Genomic DNA, 15,336 nt, shown 5'->3' on the forward strand with positions numbered 1-15,336 from the left:
TAGCACTTACGATGCTGTTCCTCAGCAATGGCTACCAGTGCTTCCAAGACCTTTATGCCTTCTTGAAAGATCTGAAGCTCAGTAGCGTCTTCAGGTTTCCTTTTGTCTATTTCCTGCAGTTTTTCCACGATAGAGGATACTAAAGAGTAAATGTACGGGTAGGAAACAGCTGGATTCGGATACTGAAAAATGGAAAGTAGGAGCTGATAGGTCTTGATTTGCACCTAATCAGAAAAAAGGACAAAAATAGTATAAACTGTAAATATAAATTTACACTTATATTAAAATTAAGTTTTAATGTAAATTTTTAAAGTAAATTAAAAAATGTAAATGAAAAAAATTTAAAGCCTCCCCTCCCACACTTAAATTTATTTTATTTCTAATTTATCTTTAATTTTGGAAGTCCAAGCACTAACAGGTATTCAGACTTGCATGCTAACAGTGGTTGTGACAGCTTGCAGTGGGAATAAAGTGGTTAACTTTTCTTCTTTTGACTAGTTCCCATTTTCCCCCTCATTTGTCTCTCTATAATGTAAAAAATCAAACAAACACACAAACTTGAAAAATATTTTGGAGATTTTGGAAAATGTTTTAGATGAAAATCACATATATATTTGATGCTATGAAGGTTTTAAGGAACCATGTCTGGACCATATTAATTATGTGCCATCACATACTGGAGGCACCACTTTGAGACTGCTACATAAAGCTCCCGTTAGGCTAGAGGAAACAAATAGGACAGGAGAACAAAAGGAGATGACTATACATCAAATATATAAACCATCCTTTATTCAATTCATTGTGATATCTGAATGATTATTTTTTTCTGAGAGAAAATCTGGTTACTAAATTTTAGGAGTCTATTTGTGATCATGTGCTACAAACTTACTTCGTACCACATAACAGCATAGGAAATTAATTTAGCAAATAAAAGGGCCAGAAAGGAATGGGATTAATTTGTATATGCTGCTTTTGAAACAGGTCCCATTATTTTACGGTCATATACTGAAGGCACATGCTAGAGTCTTCCTTTCCTTTTTTTTTGAAAGGAAATCCACTGAAGTTCTAGGGATATATCAATTTTAAGGTGCCCCTATTTCAAATTTAGGTTTTTTAAAAAAAAATTTTTTTTAAATATTTTATCTTTCTCCAACTAACTACATTCCATCCTCAGGGCCAAAAAACAAGACCATTATTATTTGACTTTGTCAACCCAAGAATATGAATTAATCCAAACCTAAAAATAAAAAATTTCAGTCTGGTACTTTCTGTTGGAATCAACAAAATCATAAGGAAAAGTTTTGCAAAAGCCTAAACATGTTCCTATTACAAACATCATCTTCTAAAGACATTTACCATAGGATCTTTTATCTCAAGAGTAGCCTTAAATTTCTCAATACAGCGCTTCTGAAGGCATGGGATCGTAGTTACTTCTGGACTGGTAGACAAAGTAAATACTGTAATAGCAGTAAGCAGACTGACTTCATCAAGTTCTTGGTGTGTTCCAGCTACTAAAAAGAAATAATCTATGAGAAACAGATCCCAACACTGTCATATTTACTGTTTTATAGAGCTGTGAAGCTGTCTCTAGTTTGGTAGTAATTTCTTTTGTGTACCTAAGGATTACAGACAGTAATACTGACTGACTAAGAATCCTGGCAAATGCTGTAGCTTTAAAATATGCATTTTAAATAATTCTAGAGTCAAGAATTACCAAAGAAATTATAATCTTCATAAGTAAAGACATCAGTAAATACTTATATACATTTACTAGGAATATGCATTAACTAGTTATGTGACTTTGGATATTTAACCCCGTCTTTAGTTTTTTCATCTGTAAAATGAAAGTAACAGTACTTAAATTTATAAGGTTATGAGGATTAAATGAGTTAATCCTCGCAAAGCATTCAGAATAGCATGTTGCACATAATGCTCAATACAAATTAGCTGTTATATTATTATTTTTATTGTGGAGAAATACAGAAATGCTTGGACAGTTGTTTTTTCTTTGTTAAGTTTAAAGTATTCATATTTTGATAATACATGTGTCAAGCGAAAATAACTTAGCACTTTGTTTGCTACATATACCATTTCTTAACAGTACAGAAAAATTTGGAAATATCTGTGTGCACCACAGTCATTTAAAGGAATTTTCTACTGGATGTAATTTACTTTATTTCCCAAAGTCATACTCTCATTAAATAATTTTAATGAACCTGTTGTGGCAAATCAATGTTATTTGAAAAGGAAAAGGTGTGGCAAATTCAACTCATTAAATTGTGTAAGAATGGATTTCTACTTATGAAAAAAATTACATATATATGTAGAAGGTTTGGTAACATTCACTCATCAAATACTTAAGAAACATATTCTATGTGCCAGCACTCTTTTTGGCACTGAGAATACAATTTACAGAGAAGATACAGAATATACCAAGAAGTAAATAAAGGATTTCAGCTAGTCACAAGGTCTGTGAATATAAAAAATATATTAAGAGATAATAGAAAGCAACCCAGGAGTTGCTACACTGGGCGGTCAGAGAAAGGTTTAGGAAATTAGTGTTTGAGCTGACACCTGAGACACAGCAGCAATGAAAGCAAAATACTATGGATGGGTAGGATTTATTTTATAAAAATAATCTGAATAATTTTAAGGTAAAATAGGTGCATGGTAAACATTTAAATTATGACAGTATTATTATAAGCACTTTATATTTAATCCTTATTAGCATCATGAGGTAGGTACACTTATTTCCCCCATTTTATGGATGAGAAACTGAGGAACGGAAATTCAGTCATTTGCCCAAATCACACAGTTAGTAAGGCATTCAGTTTGATTCCAGAAAGCATACTGTTAACCATGATGCCATAGTGCTTCACATACAGCCAAGTTATATTTAGTCATTTAGAGCAACTTGAAACTACAACAGCTAGTCTGTTTAGTAAAAATGTCTTTTTATCCTCCGTAAGATAAAGTTCTCCTGGGTTCCTCTTCCCATTTCTTCTAAAATTCCCTTATTCTCCCAGCCCTGCCCCAATTCCTTTATACCCATTCTCTTTTACCTACAATAGATGCAAGGTTCCGTTAGCATTAAGCCCCATGGAGAGGCCTATGTGGTAAGGAACTGAGGCCTCCTGCTAACTAACAGCCAGTGAGAGACTGAGGCCTCTTACCAGCAGCCATGATCGAGTCCCCTTGGAAGTGGGGTCTTTAGCTGTGACCCTGGCCAACATCTTAACAGTAACCTCAAGAGAGAGACCCCAAGACAGAACCACCCAGCTATGCTGCTCCCCAATTCCTGACCCTCAAAAACTGTCAGGTAACAAATGTTTGTTGTTTGAAGTTACTAAGTTTTGGAGCAATTTGTTATGTAGCAAATGTTTTCCCTATCATGATCATCTCCTTCCTTAATTCTTCTCAGTAGCTAGTCCAAATCCTCAATGTCCTAACCTCATTCTCTGACAACAGAGAACGTGTGTGTGTGTGTGTGTGTGTGTGTGTGTGATGAAAGAGGCAAGCTCATCATAACTCAACCTAACAACTTACGCCTATTACTTTCCATCCTACCTCCTTTTCCTCCCTCACACTGGCAGAGGTTCATCCTTCTAAATGTGCTGTGAATTTTTTTCCTTTCTGCCTAGAAAAGGGATGCTGCTTCCCTCCCTAATAGTTCCAACTCCAACCCCATTTCCACCTTTTTTTTCCCCATAAGCATGAACTCATACTAGAGCCTCATCTAAAAAAAAATAAAATTCCTTGACCCTGTATCTTCCTTCAGCTCTCTCGTCTCCCTGTCGAGAGGAGCCTGTACTTGATCCTCCCCCTCCCTTACTCCTCTCTCGTACCTCAACACTGTGAGCGTGGTCTCCACAGTGTATTTTACACTGCTGACCACTCTCGAGTCATTAAAACTCTCTTTTCTTTGGCTTCTGTTTCTGCATTATATTCGGAATCTCCTCCCATCTTGTTGCATAAACCCAAGTTAGGTGATTTCAGTCATCCCACTGACAACTCCCAAACATATGCAGTCTAAAACCATCTCTAGCCAGACTTTCTTGAAGCCCAGACCGCTTCATATTTCATTCCACTTGATTATCCTGTAGGCATTTCAAAATAAACTCACTATCTTCCCCTGAAAACCCTCACTTTGGTATTTCTGTTAAGGGCACCATGAACGCTCAACTCACCTTACCCCTTTCAACTCCTAAACCAAACTATCAGTAAATTCTGTTAATACTTGCTAAACATTTTAGTTTTCATTATTTCATTCCTTGTTATCATTACTGCTACTATCTTGTCTCCAACAGTCTTGCTTTTTTCTCTATACTGCTGCCAGACTGTCTTTAGAAATGCAAATCCCATCACTTTACTCCTGTTTTAAGAACACATGCCTATTAAAGGCAGCCCAAATTACCAATCATGCCAAACCTTCCATCATCTGGCCCCACCTACCATCCAACTCCCATCTCTTTACTAATCACCGTTCACCACCCTCGTACTCTTTCCCCTCAAACCCACATTGTCTTGTTGCTCTACGTGCCGTCCCCAAATGTACCATGCTATTTAGGTCTGCTGGTTTTAGATCAAAATGTTGCGCGAGAATCCTTTTCTTTGGTGTCCATGTGGAGAATGGAGAATGCTTTCTAATCCTTTAAGAAACTGACTGTTTCGAGAAGACTCTTGTGGTAGCTACAGAGGTGTACCACTGAGCTCCCCTTAGTGAGGGTAGGTGCTGCCCAGCTGTGAGGCATGCGGTCAGCTGTTAGCTCCTCAGGGTTGGCCTCAGCCCCCCGAGTTTGCCTGACTGAGATCACCGTCTTCAGGGGGCAGCCACATCTGAGGGAGTGTAAACACTGTTGTCCTATGGGAGGCACTGACAGGCAATATTCAGAGCCGCCCAGCAGGCATGCTGAGCTTTGCTGGATGCTGGTATTGCAGCTTGGCTTCTTTAGCCCAAGATTGCTTTTCCCATTCCCTTCACAGGCCTTGTTCCTTAATAAGCCTCTTGCTCCCCAAACTCCATCTCAGCATGAGCTTCCAGAGAACCCTACTTTGACACTCTGCCTGATTCACTCAAACAGAGCTGACTACTCTAACTTTTTGCCAGTTGTCTTTTGTTTTTAAGGGTTTTTTTTGATGTGGACCAATTTTAAAGTCTTTGTTGAATTTGTTACAATATTGCTTCTGTTTTATGTTTTGGTTTTTTGGCCACGAGGCATGTGGGATCTTAGCTTCCCGACGAGGTTTCCAACCCATACCCCCTGCACTGGAAAGCGAAGTCTTAACCACTGGACCACCAGGGAAGTCCCTATCTCCTTTTTTTAATACTAGAAAGGCAGTGATAAATAAGACATTACTGTTGCCTTCAAGGAGCTCCTATGGTATTAATCATACCTTAAGGCACTAGCCTCCCCTAGACTCCCAACTTTGGGCACAAAGTGGGTGGTCAATAAATGCTGAATTCAACTGAAACCTTTTTACCATACAAAATAGAATATGGTGAATTGTGACACTGATAAACAGAACAAAAGAAGGCAGGGATAGGGACTTCCCTGGTGGTCCAGTGGTTAAGAATCCACCTCCCATGCAGGGGATGTGGGTTTGATCCCTGGTCAGGGAACTAAGATCCCACATGCCACGGGGCAACTAAGCCTGTGCACTGTAGAGCCCGTGAGCCACGACTAGAGAGCCCTGCACGCTGCAACTACTGAGCCCACGCGCTCTGGAGCCTGTGCACCACAATTAGAGGGAAACCCACACGCTGCAACAAAAGATCCCGTGTGCCACAACTAAGACCTGATGCAGCCAAATAAATATTTTTTTTAAAAAAGGAGATAATTTATAATATGTCTAAACACTTTTTACAATTACCATGACATAATGTTGAAAATAAGACCTACTCGGGCTTCCCTGGTGGCGCAGTGGTTGAGAGCCTGCCTGCCGATGCAGGAGACATGGGTTCGTGCCCCGGTCCGGGAAGATCCCACATGCCGCGGAGCGGCTGGGCCCGTGAGCCATGGCCGCTGAGCCTGCGCATCCGGAGCCTGTGCTCCGCAACGGGAGAGGCCACAACAGTGAGAGGCCCGCGTACCACAAAAAAAAAAAAAAAAAAAAAAAAAAAAAAAAAAAAAAAAAAAAAATAAGACCTACTCAACAATAACAAAGGGAAAAACTAAGTTTAATGGATATCACTTCTATCATTTATAGATATATGCCAGGTAAAAAGCGAGATGCTTTCGCATGTTATGTTATTGCTCTAACAGTCTCCTGCAACACAATCTCCTCATTTTGTTAATGAGAAAACTAAGGCTCAGAGAAGTTGGATAACTTGTCTAGTCACTTAGCTAGTAGGTCCTGGAGGGACATCAGTCTTGTATTATATTTATAATATGTACCTTATGCAGTTTTCAGTACATTGTGCGTATTAAAAAAGTTCTGTCAGCTAGACATGGATGATACTGTATTTTAAAATTAACATACTATTACATTTGAACGTCTCTCACTGTCAACATACAGGCTGCCAGTCATTTAATTGCATTAACGTTAAAGATACTAAAATGAGACCATAGATATTTTCTATCTACGATACATATCCTCTAAACAAGTATGTAGTGAATTGTGGTCTCCTTTAGGTGAGACTGCCAAACATGATCAAGTAAATAGCTTATTCTCAAAAAACTGTCCCTCTTGCTTTTTAAAACAAACTGAACAACTGCTTCCAAAGAGCCTAAATTACCTGGATCCCAACAGTCAAGAACTGTTGTTAAAGCACTACGGAGAAGGTCAGTCCAAGCAGTATGGCTCTTTTCTGCTCGGGCCATGGGAGAAGATAATATTCCTTTCAGAGCCTGCAGGGAAGCTGCAACTGTTGAAGAAAGCTGGCCCCCAGGTAACTTCACAGCAGTTTCTCTGAGGACTCCAATTGTGAGGTACAGTATAGTAGGGAGGATTGAGATGCTTCCTGTAATGTTTTTAAAAAAGACTATTTCAGTCTATATACAGTTCCTCAAAGGAAATCACCAAATGAGTTAGATAATGTCAAAGATTTCTAGCTTTTAAGATTATTCTCCATTAGGGATTATAACTGTTAAGACAGTTTAAATAACTTTAAGATTTTAAAGGTTGGATTAAATTTTGGTTATAATTGGAGATGTTATTTAAAGTATATCACAGTACCATTATCCATTGCTGTGTTATTTTGTTTTATTTGGTAGTTGACAAACATTGAATTTATCTTTACTTTTTAGTGTGGTAAAATATATGTAACAAAAAATTTACCAATTTAATCATTTTTAATAGTTCAGTGGCATTAAGTACATTCACAATGTTGTGCAACCACTATCACTATCCATTTGGATTTATTTTATATTAAACCCTTTTGAAGCAATTTGTAGTGAATCACTCAGTACCAAATATTAAAGTTTCCACGGCCACTAAGTAGTTAAAAAGTCACTTTGTTTAAAGTGAAAGGGAAGAGACTAAAGCTAAAATAGTCAATCAATTTTCCCAGAGGCTATCAATAAAACTCATATCGTATATTTTTGCCCCCAATCCTCTGCTAGTCACTTTTCTGCTACTATTGGTATAAGACAGTGTGTGAGAACAAGGAATACAGGTTTAAAAGTCAAACTGAAGCTTAAAGTCATGTTAAAAGTAAGACAGCATGTAAGTTGGTCAAGACACATTTAAGCAGAAATATGCTTACCAATTAAGAAGTATCTATTAAATACTGAGTCCCTATTATGTACTAGAGGATACAGAATTTCACTGGAAACAAGACATATGTCTGTATATATATTTATCTTCTCTTTCTATAATAATCAGTTACACGTACCTCTATATGACACATAAAAACTACATATCTACATATGGAAGCTACACACACATACAAACACACACAGACACATAAAACAAACAAACAAAAAAGAAAAATAAAACAATATGAGCCAGAGTTTTTAGGGAAGCCTTCACAGATGAGGTAGGGCTGGAGTTGAACTTGAAAGGAAGGCAAAATTTTACAAAGGAGAGAAGGGGTGGGGTCATTTTGGATCAAGTAACACCATCGACAATAGTACGGAACAGGGATATGCATGAAGCCTCCTGGGTTTAAGGTTCACATAGAAGGAATCAGGAGGCAGTTGTATTCTGCAGAGCCTTAAACACTATATTAAAAGCAGGGACTTGATTCAAAACAGAACTGGATATGATGAGAAGCTTCTGTTGTCACTGAGGCAGGGAAAGTCCATTAGATACTGTATACCAAAAAATGCCCAAGAGCTAGTAATTGCCATCGATGGGTTTACAATATTCTCAACCATGGAAGAGACTATCTATGTAGAGTACATGCTGTCTCTATATTTACTTTCACCCTTTTAGTAAAACAGATTACTAGAATGTAATGTTAACCTTAGAGGATTAAAGACCATATGCAAAGCTTTGGGGGTCAGCATTTGTGTAATGAGGAAAAGATAAGCAACCATTACCTCCATTATCTATCAAAACCATTTCTCTCCTTCCAGGTCAAGTAAAGTAATCAAACACCACCACATACCTTCAGGAGAGCACACTGCAGGAAGTTCAGAGAGGATAACTAATGCAGCGGAAACCAACCTACTTCCATCTTCTGACAGCATCTGTGGCTTTGTAGCTTTTACTCCTGGGCTACCTGTCAATTTAGGATTTAGCTCTGGGAGCTGTCTAACTAGAATGCATACACACAATTCCAGTGTTGCAAAGACCAAAGATTTCCCAGGCACAAGTCCTCCTGTGTCCTTTCCCTCTCCAAATTCTGGCAAGGTTTCCTTTTCAGCAGCCCCATCATCAACTAAAAGACAAAAAAATAATGTTGAATAAATGCTTCAGGTTAGTTTTGCTTCTGGTAGATGGCAATTTAGTTCATTTCTGTTGTAGTTAACACATTTAAATGGGTGAAGTCTTGGGTCTTAAAGAATGAAAGTTATGGAGGTAAAAGTAGTTGTCTTTATTTGGACTTCTTATTGCAATGGATCAAAAGAAATCCTCGGTGACCTTCTCAGCCTTAAAATATTGTCTGGTTAACTCCTTGCTGTTAAGGTGTGAACCTGATAGCTAGAGCTCCAGCACTGACCTTACCACCTTAATATTGGTAGTGGCTGGCCAGAAAGATCGGAACTGAGGTCCCTGATGTCTTTAAGAAGCTGCCATCTCAGCCCAGGACTGCCAACTTCTGGACTTTTGGACTTCTTTTAGATGAGAGAATAAGTCCTTGTGTTTTAAATCTACTGTTGTATTGAATTTTCTGTTATAGGTAGTCAAATGTAATCTTAAGTGATAAACTCACCAATACCAAATTTGACTTGTAAATGAACAATTTAATCACTTTGCAAAACTTAAGTTATTAAAGAATTGTCAGTAGTTCTTTCCAAGTACATTGGTAAACACTTAAAAGTAGGTACTCAATCAGTATAAAGAATTTTTTTTCCTTCCAGGGCTGTTAAAATTCTAATTTTCCCAAGGAATAGTAGTTTAAGCTACTGACAACATCCAAGCTAACATGTAGAGGCACATGAGAGGATTTGAAGCCATACCTAGAGATTTGTACTATACACAATAGATTCTCAGAACGACATAGACACATAAGCAATACTTTAAAAAATAATGATGCCGTGTGATTAATTTGGCATTATAGGAACATTCACCTTCTGCACTTCGTCTTTTCTCCTTCACATGTTCTTGAGCTGCACAGATAATCTGCCTTACCACTTCAAGAGAAGCCAGCTGAATGGAAGGTGATTCTCGGGTCAAAATTACTCGATGTAGTACATTCAACAACTCGATACCCAAGTCCTATCACAGAAAACAGGTTAGACTATATGGAAAATTACATACTTAAAAAAAAATACCAATGTTAAATGCCATGACAAAATTCAGAGAAAGAAACAATGGTCCACAAAAAATAAAGGTGTTAGGGCAATAAAGTTATGTAACACTTGCTCCACTTTTAAACCAACTCCAGGTTGTTTTTTGTCCAGTCTTGTGGGAGATGGCACTATGACAAAAGATGATTTTCACACAGGTCCTAAAGTGGGAAAACAAACGAGATTTCTAAAACAAGATGAAAAATGTGGCTAAAAGTATATAAGGACTGCCATGTAGATTCCTAGATTTATATTAAGGTTTTCTAGTACTAATAAAAAATGATGGCGAAGTATGACATTAAAAGTGGGTAAGTTATTAAGCACAGAATGAATATCTCTCTAAAGAATAAAATACACTGGACAAATACTATTTCATTTTCCCCTTTTCTACTGGTTACTCTGGTGGCTTTCTTTCATCTTTGAAAATAATAGTAAAACTGTCATTATACTTTTTTAAAAAAATCAATCTTATTTATTTATTTATTTTTAAGATGTTGGGGGTTGGAGTTTATTAATTAGTTCATTTATTTTTGCTGTGTTGGCTCTTCGTTTCTGTGCGAGGGCTTTCTCTAGTTGTGGCAAGCGGGGGCCACTCTTCATCGCGGTGCATGGGCCTCTCACTATCGCGGCCTCTCCCGTTGCAGAGCACAGGCTCCAGACACGCAGGCTCAGTAGTTGTGGCTCACAGGCCCAGTCGCTCCGTGGCATGTGGGATCCTCCCAGACCAGGGCTCGAACCCACGTCCCCTGCGTTAGCAGGCAGACTCCCAACCACTGCGCCACCAGGGAAGCCCCTATGATACTTGTTTTAACATACAGAATAAACAAGCAGAAAGTTTAAAATTTATTCAAGTACATTCCAACTCAGGCAGGAGCCTGATTAATACTTTAAACCTAATAAATGATAGTAGTAATAAGTTAAATAACTGTCTGTATAGAAAAGAAATCATACCATCCATTTTTCTTAACATCCAAGAGTCAATTTAATATACAATTGAATATACTGGTAGTACCTGATGCTAAGGGTGCCTGCCCAATACAGAGTTGCTCTTGGGAAAGCAGTTAAAGGAAGTGCCATTCTTTGTACAGTGATCTTTTTTTTTTTTTTAACATCTCTATTGGAGTATAATTGCTTTACAATGGTGTGTTAGTTTCTGCTGTATCACAAAGTGAATCAGCTGTGTACAGTGATCTTTTTTTTTTTTTTTTGCGGTACACGGGCCTCTCACTATTGTGGGCTCTCCCGTTGCGGAGCACAGGCTCCGGATGCGCAGGCTCAGCAGCCATGGCTCACGGGCCCAGCCGCGGATGTGGGATCTTCCCGGACCAGGGCACGAACCCGCATCCCCTGCATCTGCCGGTGGACTCTCAACCACTGCGCCACCAGGGAAGCCCTACAGTGATCTTTTAACCGTGGTCACAACTGGGTCTGATATTAGTGTCTGACTCCACCTAGAGACTAGCCATCATCTCTTAAAAAGACTTGGATAGAGAACTCAGCCAAGAGGAATACCACGTAACTGAAAATAACTACGTGAACCAAGAAGAAACTCTCTCAGGGAAATGGGGTATAAGATACAGGTATATACGAAGAGCAGGGTGCACTGAAGTGGAAAGAGACAAAGACAGTATGATATAGAACCTTCCCATCATTGCAGAAAGTTCACATGAAGAGCTGCTACACGGAGTGGTTGGCTGGTGGCAGCAGAAATAAGTGCGGCAGAAGCAGAGACAGAAAGTGGCAGAAAGAGGCATGACTGCTCCTGGGTCAGCACAGTTGCTGATGCCATTTCAGTTCTGAGGCCTAGCTGTGCAGTTTTTTAGTTTCCTTTTTACTTCTTCGTGTTTACTCCCTATTCACTGTAGTAACCTGGACATGTTTCTGTTCCTGTTCCTTGAAATGTACAGAAGCCAATCAAAAAACAAGAAATCACCTGATCACTGCCAATTTTAGATCTGGGCCAAGGAACATCTAGAAGGGCCTGTAACGCATGTAAACAAGCAGTAATGCTTTCCATGGTTGCATCTGAACGTAAGGAACACAGAAATTCCACACTGATTCCTGTAGAAAGCAGAAAAAGAGAACGAGGCTTCTTTGAGATTCTTAGTTTATGAAGTTAAATAATTTTCTATTTTGATAAGATATACAAATAAACTTAGCAAAAAGGTAATGCAAATAAACCACAATGAATTTAAGACTAAACAATTAAGTGATAAGGCAATCTCTTAACAGTTTGTTTTCATCAACATGTACACAAATAATAATCTCAATTAGGCTTGCGCTCACTACTGCAAAAATTACAATAAAATTGCACCAGAGAATTTAACATGTAGAGTTTCATAACTTTATTTTGACTAAAATTTATTGAGTGATTACCATGTATCAGGCATTGCACTTTAAGTATATCATTTCACTCTCACACTATCTGAGGAAGCACACAGAGCTTAAATAGCTTGCTCAAGGTCCATTACAATGGGGCACACCAAGAATTTGAACTGAGGTAATTGTACTGCACAGCTTATGCCTTGCCAATCTTCATTATATAAAAGTTCATTTTTATCTTAAAAATTTTTTTTATTTTTTAAAAATATTTATTTGGCTGCCCTGGGTCGTCATTGCCTCATGCGGGATCTTCGTTGCAGCATGCACTCTTAGTTGCGGCACGTGGGACCTAGTTCCCTGACCAAACTAGGGACTGGACCCGGGCCCCCTGCATTGGGAGCACGGAGTCTTAGCCACTGGACCACCAGGGAAGTCCTAAAAGTTTGTTTTTAGAAAGCTCTCATCTCAAGGCAAACGAAAACAAAATTTTAACATACCCAAGGATATAAGAAATCCGGTCATGTTTGGCCTGGTAAGGAATAACAGAAGCTCTATGAACCATAAACCTTACTTAATTTAATCACTTGCCTTTATAACTCTCACATGTCATTTAAATCAATAACTTATTTATAGGTAATGATCTAATAACTTGTTTCCTCAGAACAAGGTAAGATGGAAAAACATTTATTCTAGAAGCTCACTGTACCTAGAAAGATACTTCACTTTAAAAATGAAGTTCCAGGGCTTCCCTGGTGGCGCAGTGGTTGAGAGTCCACCTGACGATGCAGGGGACGCGGGTTTGTGCCCCCGGTCCGGGAGGATCCCACATACAGCAGAGCGGCTGGGCCCGTGAGCCATGGCTGCTGAACCTGCGCATCCGGAGCCTGTGCTCCGCAGCGGGAGAGGCCACAACAGTGAGAGGCCCGCGTACCGAAAAAAAAAAAAAAAGAACTAGGCTTCTTTTGCAAATTTTACATACATTCAACTCGATGCTAAAGCCAGCCTGTAATGACATTCTAGACTTAATATAATGAAATTTGCAATTTTAAAAGCTGTATACAAGCTTACTCACTTGTATACATCAAGGCTATCACTAATGCCTAATAAAGAATGAAGTAATAGCCACCAAGAGCTGATAGGCAGGGGGCACAATTCAAGAAAAACTCTGTAGGGTCAGAAGCTAGTAAGGTCTTTTACTGACCTAAAATAAGATGGAATCTCTCAGTGTAGACATCCTCAGGGGACTTTACTGGAGCCCCAGATGATGACCCCTGACACATGGAAGTTGGTGTTACAGGCCTTGAGAGATTAGATGCTCCCTCATCTGGGTCAGCAGCAACAAAGCCTGTGCTTGTAAGCCACAGTGCTGTAGCATGGAGGATAAACGCCCAGGAGTTGTAATAATGCGATTTTGCATTTTCACTAGTCTCTGCTGTGTAGAAAGCACCACCTATAAAAAAGGGAAAGCAAACAGTTTCAGGAGGAATAAACGAAGAGATTAGCTCACACTACATTTTCCCTTTTATCTGTTATAAGATATAGACCATTTCCATAATCCCAAAAGTTCCTTTGTGACCCTTTCCAGTCAGTCCCCTACACCTCAAGGCAACTACTTTTTTTTTTTTTAATTATCTATTTATTTATTATTATTTTTTAGCTGTGTTGGGTCTTCGTTGCTGTGCGCGGGGGCTACTCTTCATTGCAGTGTGTGGGCTTCTCATTGCCATGGATTCTCTCGCTGCAGAGCACGGGCTCTAGGCACACGGGCTTCAGTAGTTGTGACACGAGGGCTCAGCAGTTGTGGCTCACGGGCTCTAGAGCACAGGCTCAGTAGTTGTGGCGCACAGGTTTATTAGCTGCTCCTCGGCATGTGGGATCTTCCCGGGCCAGGGCTCAGACCCATGTCCCCTGCACTGGCAGGCAGATTCTTAACCACTGTGCCACCAGAGAAGCCCGGCAGCTACTTTTTGACTTTTATCACCACAGACGTTTTGCCTGTGCTTGGACTTCACAGAAATGCAAAAATATCCAGTATGCACTTGTTTGTGACTGAGGTTTTTTTAAAAAATAAATTTATTTATTTTATTTATTTATTTTTGGCTGCGTTGGGTCTTCGTTGCTGTGCACAGGCTTTTTCTAGTTGCGGTGAGTGGGGGCTACTCTTCGTTGCGGTGCGTGGGCTTCTCACTGCGGTGGCTTCTCTTGCTGCAGAGCACGGGCTCTAGGCATGCGGGCTCAGTAGTTGTGGCTCGTGGGCTCTAGAATGCAGCCTCAGTAGTTGTGGCGCATGGGCTTAGTTCCTCCGCGGCATGTGGGATCTTCCCGGACCGGGGCTCAAACCTGTGTCCCCTGCATTAGCAGGCGGATTCCTAACCACTGTGCCACCAGGGAAGCCCCCTTTTTTTATGTTGGCCAGTTTAAAAGTTTTTTGGGGGGACTTTCCTGGTGGCACGGTGGTTAAGAATCTGCCTGCCAATGCAGGGGACACGGGTTCGAGCCCTGGTCCAGGAAGATCCCACATGCTGTGGAGCAATTAAGCCCGAGCGCCACAACTACTGAGCCTGTTTGCCACAACTACTGAAGTCCACACGCCTAAAGCCCGTGCTCCGAAACAAGAGAAGCCACTGCAATGAGAAACCCACACACCGCAAGGAAGAGTAGCCCCCACTCGCCGCAACTAGAGAAAGCCCGCACGCAGCAACCAAGATGCAACACAGCCAAATAAATAAATAAAAATAAATACATAAGTTTTTTAAAAGTTTTTATTGAATTTGTTACAATACTGCTTCTGTATCATGTTTCAGTTTTTTTTTGGCTACTATGCATGTGGGATCTTAGCTCCCCAACCAGGGATCAAACCTGCACACCCTGCATTGGAAGGCGAAGTCTTAAACCACTGGATCACCAGGGGAAGTCCCTGTGACTAAGTTTTTGCTCAACAATGTTTTCAGAGATTCATCCATGCTGCTACGTTATCAGTATTTTGTTATCAATGATTTTATTTCTCCTGAGCATACAACTGTTGGGTCACAGGGCTGATGTATCCTTACAACTTTATAAGAAATATAACTTTTTATTTTATTATTATTGTTTTTTTTGTGGTACGCGGGCCTCTCAC

General features: G+C 39.7%; 2 protein-coding genes across 6 annotated transcripts in view; one reads left to right on the forward strand and one right to left on the reverse strand.

Moving 5' to 3' along the window:
• Positions 1 to 15,336, forward strand: part of LOC308614069 (uncharacterized protein) — a gene marked incomplete at its 5' end in the record, with an annotated part of 71,048 nt that overhangs the window by 53,556 nt on the left and 2,156 nt on the right. The window lies entirely within an intron of this gene.
• HEATR5A (HEAT repeat containing 5A) overlaps positions 1 to 15,336 on the reverse strand; it is a 110,643-nt gene that overhangs the window by 1,784 nt on the left and 93,523 nt on the right. For 3 of the 5 annotated variants that reach the window (XM_081229682.1, XM_081229680.1, XM_081229681.1), the window contains 7 exons: positions 13,420 to 13,668; positions 11,830 to 11,957; positions 9,678 to 9,825; positions 8,552 to 8,824; positions 6,737 to 6,961; positions 1,357 to 1,511; positions 11 to 224 (listed from right to left, as the gene is read on the reverse strand). In XM_081229682.1, the coding sequence (XP_081085808.1) occupies positions 11 to 224; positions 1,357 to 1,511; positions 6,737 to 6,961; positions 8,552 to 8,824; positions 9,678 to 9,825; positions 11,830 to 11,957; positions 13,420 to 13,668 (1,392 nt within the window). The remainder of the gene's footprint in view (positions 1 to 10; positions 225 to 1,356; positions 1,512 to 6,736; positions 6,962 to 8,551; positions 8,825 to 9,677; positions 9,826 to 11,829; positions 11,958 to 13,419; positions 13,669 to 15,336) is intronic. The other 2 variants (XM_081229684.1, XM_081229683.1) reach the window with 1 other exon arrangement.

The sequence above is a fragment of the Mesoplodon bidens genome, assembly GCF_964165515.1.
Source record: "Mesoplodon bidens genome assembly, chromosome: 3".
Taxonomy (NCBI): Eukaryota; Metazoa; Chordata; class Mammalia; order Artiodactyla; family Ziphiidae; genus Mesoplodon; species Mesoplodon bidens.